At 41.2% G+C, this 8,699-nt stretch overlaps 1 protein-coding gene across 1 annotated transcript; it reads left to right on the top strand.

The window, feature by feature from the left end:
- The first annotated feature begins 458 nt into the window (after positions 1-458).
- On the top strand, positions 459-2,244 carry SPINT4 (serine peptidase inhibitor, Kunitz type 4). Its single transcript, XM_008015819.2, has 2 exons — positions 459-573; positions 2,054-2,244. Exons 1-2 carry the CDS (start codon positions 459-461, stop codon positions 2,242-2,244), a joined length of 306 nt encoding a protein of 101 aa, XP_008014010.1.
- Positions 2,245-8,699: the final 6,455 nt, after the last annotated feature.

Raw genomic sequence — 8,699 nt, 5'->3', positions numbered from 1 at the left:
AAAAATAGCACCTGGAATTAAGTAGTACTCTAGGTTATAACCAACCCTGTTACTATTATTATAGTGCTTACTGCACAGTTTCTCTTGTGCCATGATTAGTTCCTTCTGTGCATAAAAGGCCAAAAAGAGAAAGGAAGAAGGCCAAAAAGAGAGAGGAAGAAATCCTTTTTTAATTCCTTGCTCTGATGATTCTACCCTTCATGACTAAATATATGCAGAACCTCTGATCCTTAAGTTTCTATTGCTTCTAGATGAACATAGGACTTGCTATCAAAGGTCTAATCAGTTTGGGGCCTTCAGCTTCATGGCTGGGTACCCAAGCACTCACGGTTCAACTCAACACCTAGTAATGTCCAGTCCTGGCCCTTGGGGTAGGTGGGCTCAACCGTCTCAAGTATCAAGCCCAAAATATAACATCAGGTGATACCACAACTATCCTGCCTGCTGCTTGCTGCACCATGAAGTCTGCCAAGCTGGGATTTCTTCTAAGGTTCTTCATCTTCTGCTCATTGAATACCCTATTATTGGGTGGTGTTAATAAAATTGCTGAGAAGATATGTGGAGACCTCAAAGGTATGAAGCTAAGGCAGAAAATAAATCCAAAGGTCAATTATGAGTGAGGGAGAAGGTATTGGGAGAAAATTGTGTTATCTAGGTAGTCCAGGAAGGTCTTCCTTTCATGGCAATACCCATAGACACTTAGTCCCTTGACTCAATACCCATAGACGCTTAACCCTTTGACTCAATACCCATAGACACTTAATCCCTTGGCTCAGGGCATTACTTACACTAGGGGTCCTTTGGATGTTTGATGAGAAAAAACAGAAATGACACAAAGTCCTTTCCAGTCTTTTACAGGAGGTCCAAAGGACTGGAAGGATTTTGAATCAGAGGTTTTGTGACAAATTTCAAAGATCCCAGACCATTGAAGAGTATATATTGGGATGAGAGAGAAAGGGGGTTGGAGACAGAGCATATTAAGACATTTTCAGTATCTGGGCTATGGACATATACAGAACTCTCGGATAGATGATTCCTGTTCAGAGGAGCTCACAATGTAAATGTGAGAGGCAATGAGACTTTCTTCTGTAGTGTGTGCAGGCTCAGCGCTTCCAGGGGATAAGAAAGTAGCACAGTTTATACCGTAAGTCAGACATTCCAAGTTCTGGTCCTGTTCACTTAGCAGATGTGTGCCCTTGGACAAGTCACTCAACCACTTATTCTCTTAGTCTCAGTTTCCCCGTGTGTAAAATGAAGACCAGAAAAGTGCCTGCTGCAGAGGGTATTTGTGAGTATAAATCTTCTATTTATTTATATGCATAAATAAGATTATGCATATAACTTTACCAGAGAGTAAATTCCAGGCTGGCTGCTTGAGTAAGGTGGGTAACAATTGCTGGATTGTCAATGCAACCATGACTGTGGCTGTTCCAACCACTTACTACCCAACTCTTAACAATAAAAACAGAGGGTTTGCCTCTGGGAAGGCAAGAAAGGAGAAGATGACGGGGTATGAGAATGAAAGAGCATCACCCCAAGGTTATGTATTTTAGCATTTTAGTATGCATCCTGCTTTGAGGATAGCAGCAGGCACGGTTACCTAAATTTTGAAGTATAGGTAGTGTAGTGAATGTATGAAAACTGGGGAGGAGGCACTCTGAATTTCCTGTCCAATGTGGGCAATTAAAAGGAAAGGAAGATGATGTGAGGAAGCAGGAGGATACCGTACTTTAATAAACTGTAAGATATGAAATGTAGGGAACCTCATCGCCCTGCACAAGCTAGTGGTGGAACCTCCTTTTTCACTGATCACTACTTCTCCTTTCCCAATACACTGCTCACGACAACAACCTGGAATTGTAACCAATTTGCATTGTGCAAGGGCAACTTTTCCAAGAAACTAATTCCAAAAGAAAACCAGATGTCTTTCAGAGTCCTTGAATATGAGAATAGTTCCAGGCTAAAGGTAGGAATTTTTAAGGGCCCATAAAGACAAGTTCTCCTGCTGGGTCCTAACCAATTCCCGCTAACTCAATGGGAACCTCTCATGCAGATCCCTGCCAATTGGACATGAATGTTGGAAGCTGCTATGAAGTTCACTTTAGATATTTCTACAACAGAACCTCCAGAAGATGTGAACCTTTTGTCTTCTCTGGCTGTGATGGCAACCTTAACAACTTCAAGCTTAAATTAGAATGTGATGTAACCTGTGTTACAAAATACAAACCACCGGAAGGAATCTAATCCTGTCCTTGGTCCTTGGGGTGAGTAAAAGAAGAGGTTTTGACATCCTAAGATAGGGAAAATTGATCAGGGGCTAACCTTGCTTGGAGTGGGAAGAGGGAGGATTGCTCTAATAAAAAGTTTTAAAAGGCCGGGCATGGTGGCTCATGCCTGTAATCCCAGCACTTTGGGAGGCCGAGGTGGGCGGATCACCTGAGGTTGGGAGATCGAGACCAGCCTGACCAACATGGAGAAATCCCATCTCTACTAAAAATACAAAATTAGCCAGGCATGGGAGGCTGAGGCAGGAGAATCGCTTGAACCCGGGAGGCAGAGGTTGTGGTGAGCCGAGATCGCACCATCCATTGCGCTCCAGCCTGGGCAAAAAGAGCAGAACTCCATCAAAAAAAAACAAAACAAAAAAAAACAAAAAAAAAAACAAAAAAAAAAAACACACATTTGGGTGGGCTGTCAGGATCATTTGCTCATTTTGCAGTTAGGAAATCAAATGTCCAGAGAGAAAATAATAGCCACCATCTATTGGACAATTACTGTGTGTCAGGCACTGCACTAAGCAATTAACATATATTGATATAATTTAAAATTATATCAAGGTAGACGTATATCATTATTTTTATGTGACAGATGAAGAAACCAAGTACGGTACAAGTAACCAAGCATCTCGAGGTCACATTATTAAATGGCATAGCAAGGTTTCTAACTAGAGCTGATGGTCACAATGGTCTTGACCATCTTCATGGACAAGGTCACCCAAATCAAATTCTTGCACTCTCATACGTTTGAACTCTCCATAGCAACTTGCTGCTTTATACAACTAAGCTCCCAGCCCATGCTTGACTATTTCCCCATCATTGGAAATAGAAGGTCAATGGTGCCTAACAGGGCTGTGGTTTGGCTAATTCCCAGGAGAACTGGCTGGAGAGTGGCCTTGGGAGTAACTAGAAAGCAGAAATGTTGTTTTGTTTATTTTATATTCCTAGTGGATCTTTGCAGTGCCTGGCACATACTAAGCGATGATTAAGTGTTAAATGAATGAAAAACTGAAAGATTAATCAATAAAATAAGGGAAACATTGACATAGAAGGCATCCTCTGTGCTTTCCCTAGGATAAAAAAAATGACCTACATTAATCCAGGGAGATCTTCCAAAACCTGTAACATCAATTTGGGTTTTTCTTTCCTTTGCTTAAACAGGAGGTGAGAGGACGTGAACTCAGGAAGTTGTCTGCTGCACCATCCGAAATAAAGACACAAGAAAATTCAGACCAATGTTGAAATCTTTGTAATATTTCCATAATACTTTAAGCTTCCACCTGTTTGCTATTTTCCTGACCCTAGTTTTGTCTTTCCTGGAAATTAACTGTATGATCATTAGAATAAAAGAGTCTTTGTGTCAGCCCTGGCTCTCTTAATTTCTCTCCACTTGTCTTATCTAGATTTGCAGAGCTGAAATGTCAACTGGTCCCATCCATTGATTTCCCCCTCACTCCTGAGCCATCCCTCACATATGCACACTTAGCTTAATTTATCCTAAACTGTTTCAGGTTTGACAAGTCCAATCTGTACAGGTTGGCATCACCTCCCCTGTCAAATTGAACTGGTTAGTGGGACCAAAGTACCAAACCTATACTCCCTTTTGATCTTGAAATCAAACCTAGCAGTGAACTGCACACTTATGTGAAATGTCCCTGTACTCATAACAAATTTTTCTTTGTCATGTTTCCTGATTCAAGTCCCTCAATTAGTTTAATTACCTCCCAACCTGGTCCCTGTTTAGGAGTAATTATATGGACCTCTGTCATTGCTATTTGACTTGATTATTGTCAGTCCTTCTGGAAGAGAATCCTCAACTTCAGTCCAGTGACTGTGTTTCAGCTACCAAAAAATGATTATCCAAACACAGGTTCCCAAATCTTCTGCATATACTGCTACAGCGTTTGGCATGGCCATGATCAGCCTAGCTGTAAGATTTACAGGTTGACCACTTCACCTCTGAAGTTTTTCATCCAAACTGAACCTGCACTGAAGTAGGAAAACCTATCCTGCCACTTGTTATTACCCTCTGCACACCTACCATGTCCATCTTATAGACAAAGCCAATCTTTCACCTGTGAATCACAGCCTGGAACAGTGGTAGCTAGGGCCAGCATTGTAAACCAGCGAGACCATAACTAGACACACAAGCCTGATCTCTGCTCCATCTTAAGACTAGGAAGATCAATACCCTAAATTAAGAAGTTTTTCTGCAAAAATTTTGGTAACTACAAGATCATACCCTCAACCAAACAGGGTTTCCTCTGAGCAGGTAAAGTGCTAATAACCCAGTTGATTCTAGTGTATTTCAACTTCAATGAAGATCCTAAAATTATAGATCATTCTTGAGCCCCAGACAACTGTAAGACCCTAAAATAATAAAGATGAGACTAATCCAATGAGTCCACATACATAGACGTTCTGAGATTTTCCTGTTATGAATCATGAAACTGGGTGTCCCAGAACCAGACAGTCTTTCAGGACCAAGATAGGATATTTTGGGAGCCTGTTTGCTTCCTACTTCAGTCAACTCCTTGAAAAGTCAGAGAAGTAAAAAGGGGTGTACAGATATGAATAAAGTCAAGACTAAGCATCCTCTGAGGAAAGAAGGCAATTGTATCCTGGTGAGAAAAGGAAATAGATGCCTGTACAGATTGCTGAGCATCGAAAGTGAGAAAATGAGTTGAGTTAGAGCTTTTGAGGCTTTTGAGTTGTGTTATTCTCCCCGCTACAAAGATCTAGATCAGTCATTACCTGCTCTCTTGCCAAATCACTAACAGCCACAAAACACCACAGGGGTGTTTGAGATAACATCATGGTCGTTCCAGAGTCCAGCTAGAGAAGTATAAAAGCATAAAAGAAGTGAGAAGTATAAAAACAGGTGCAACTGAGCTAGCCAGACACAGAGTTTACTGTTTTCTCTTTCTCCTATATACACTAAGGAGACTTAGTGTATATAGGAGTGTGACTTAGTGTATATAGGAGTGTGACTAAAACTAAGAGGAAGAAAGGTTCACAGAGAATACATCTAGGACATAAGTGTAGATATTTTCTCTGGTTGGAGGTGGGGGGAGGAAGATAGAGAAATAATGTCATTTAAGAAGAAGCAAATGGAGTAAGGAAGCCCAGGCTGTATCACTGTAAAGTCTCTTCTCTGGAATTATCTAATACCACCACCACCCCCCGCCCCCTTGAATCCACCAAGAGCAGCACAAGTTAAAAGAACTGGGCTGGCCGGGCGCGGTGGCTCAAGCCTGTAATCCCAGCACTTTGGGAGGCCGAGACGGGCGGATCATGAGGTCAGGAGATCGAGACCATCCTGGCTAACACGGTGAAACCCCGTCTCTACCAAAAAGTACAAAAAACTAGCCGGGCGAGGTGGCGGGCACCTGTAGTCCCAGCTACTGGGGAGGCTGAGGCAGGAGAATGGTGTAAACCCAGGAGGCGGAGCTTGCAGTGAGCTGAGATCCGGCCGCTGCACTCCAGCCTGGGTGACAGAACGAGACTCCATCTCAAAAAAAAAAAAAAGAAAAAGAAAAAAAATATATATATATACACACACACACACACACACATATATGATTGATATTTAAATTTGTAGACTTTGAGTAAAAGAGATTACCCTTCATGATGCAGGTGGGCCTCATCCAATCAGTTGAAAGCCTGAAGAGGAAACAGACTGAGGTCCCACAGAGGAAGGAGGCATTCTGACTCCAGACTGCCTTTGAACTCAAAACTGCAACCTCACCTCTTTCCTGAACCTCCAGCCTGCGAGCATGCCCTGCAAATTTCAGATTTGTCCATCCCTACAATCACACAAGCCAATTCTCTAACATTGGTTTTGTTTCATTGGTTCTGTTCCTCTGGAGTACCCTAATACATAGACTTTAAGACAAAAACTATAACTAGAAGTACATTTTAAAAAAAGAAAAGACAGATTTATTCAGCATCATGGTCAGACATTTAGCAATCAACAGCATGGGTGCAACAAAAATAAAATCTACATTAAAACCCTTTGTTGGAATGCTTTATACTTTCCACAGAACAGAAACTAAAAAAACATGTTATTCAATTAGTCACAAATACAGTCCTTGAGTTTTTTGCCCATACACATGAATATTTGTCGAAAGCATGTCTTCTTTGTAGCAGCTAGGCCCTGCCACCACTGTGCTTGGCTACATTCACAGATCTGTTGTAACCTGTGGCTTCCCTGTCACTTCTCTGGCTCTCCTCTCCTGCTAAGCTTTGTTTCCTAGAAGTAATTAAAATCTTCTGCCACGGCCATAGCTACTACTGCTACTGGAACCTCCATGGCCACCTTGGTTTTGTGGTTTGGCAAAGTATTGGCCTCCACCACCATAGGGGTCAGAGCTTCTGCCTCCAAAGTTGCCTCCCTTCATGAATCCAAAATTTGAAGACTGATTGTTGTAATTGCCAAAATCATTGTAGCTTCCACTACCTCCAAAATTGCTTCCATCATTACCAAATCCATTATAGCCATCCCCATTGCCACCATATCCACCACCACCATGCCTGCCACCAAAGCCACCACAACCACTGAAGTTTCCTCCATGACCAAAGTTGTCATTCCCACTAAAGCCACCTCCAAGACCACCACCAAAGTTTCCAGAACCACTTCAAACTCTTTGGCTAGATGAAGCACTACCCATCTCTTGCTTCAACTGGGCTTTCCTAACTTCACAGTTGTGGCTATTCACAGTATTGTAATTTTTTTTTTTTTTTTTTTTTTTTTTTTTTTGAGACGGAGTCTCACTCTGTCACCTAGGCTGGAGTACAGTGGCCAGCCTCCGTCTCCCAGGTTCCAACGATTCTCCTGTCTCAGCCTCCCAAGTAGCCAGGATTACAGGCACACACCACTATGCCCAGCTAATTTTTGTATTTTTAGTAGAGACGGGGTTTCACCATGTTGGCCAGGTGGGTCTTGAACTCCTGGACTCAAGTGATCTGCCTGCCTCCGCCTCCCAAGGTGCTGGGATTACAGGTGTGAGCCACCGCACCCAGTGAAGCGTGTTTCTAAGAAAAGGGCAAACAATTCTCAAAGAGGCCCCTAATATCTAAAATCAGTTTAGAATCCCTGCCCTAGGTGAATATAGGAAACATTCTCAAAACTAAAAGGAAACTTGTAGGGCATCTTAATCAATCAGCCAAGATGGGTATGAAGGCCCAAAGTCAGGTAGAGGCTTGTGCAAGATCACAAGCAGAGGTGCAGTTTGAAGCTAGATTCTCCCGCTCTTAAACTAGTGCGGGACAGACCGAGGCCTAGCAAGTTGGCTACGGAGCCTTAGCAGATTCCTGTCCTCACACTGAGCCAGGAGGGGTCGCTGCCGAGGGATACCTATAGCCGTACTCAAGCTGGACAAGGCGCACGCTCTTGGTGGAAGCAAACACGTCCACTACCGCATACAGAAATTAAAATGATTGTAAAGGAATCCTGGGAATATCTGTATGCTAAAACATTAGATAACTTAGATGAAATGAACAAATTCTTAAAAAGACAACAACTACCAAAGCTGACTTAAAACAAATGGGAAATGTGAATAGATCTATAAAGAGAAGACACCAAATCACTAATCAAAAAATATTCCACAAAGGAAAGCCCAAGCTCAGATGATTTCAATGGAGAACTCTACTAAACTTTTAGAGAATTAACTCTAATCATTTACAAACTCTTCCAAAATATAGAAGAGGATGGAATACTTTCCAACTCATTCTGTGAGGCCAGTACTACAGACAAAGATATCATAAAAAAAGAAAACTACAGACCAATAGTCCCTATGAATATAGGCACAAAAAATTCTCAAAAACTATTAGTAAAAAGATTCAGCCACATATAAAAAAAGATTACACACCATAATCAAATCCAATGGAATTTGTCCCAAGAATACAAGGTTATTCAAGCGTGCAGAAACCAATGTAATATACCACTTTAACACAGCAAAGGACATAACCAACATAATCAACTCAATAGACACAGAAAAAAAAAATTGACAAAAATCTGTCACCCTTTTATGATAAAAACACTCCTCAAATTAAGAATAGAAGGGAACTTCCTCAACCTAAAAAAGCACATTTATGAAAAACCCAGAGATAACATCAAACTTAATGGGAGAAATTTAAAAGTTTTCCTTTAAGATCAGGAGCAAGACTATTTCCTGGTAAATTTTTTCTCTCCTCTATGTTTGAGTTCTATCCATTTCACATTTCTATTACTGAACATGTTTATTTCTTCTATGTTTTTTCCAGCCATTCTTGGCAGTTTTGTCTATTTTAATGATATTTTTAAAGTATAGACTTTTAGTTTTATTTGGCAATTTTAGGGTTTCTTTTTTTCTAATTCACTAATTTCAACTACTTTCTTCAATTATCCTCTGTCTACTTTCCCTTTACTTACTTTGCTGTTTT

The sequence above is a fragment of the Chlorocebus sabaeus genome, chromosome 2 (assembly GCF_047675955.1).
Source record: "Chlorocebus sabaeus isolate Y175 chromosome 2, mChlSab1.0.hap1, whole genome shotgun sequence".
Classification (NCBI taxonomy): domain Eukaryota; kingdom Metazoa; phylum Chordata; class Mammalia; order Primates; family Cercopithecidae; genus Chlorocebus; species Chlorocebus sabaeus.
Note: the sequence above shows the minus strand (reverse complement) of the source record. Positions and strands in the feature narration are given on the sequence as shown.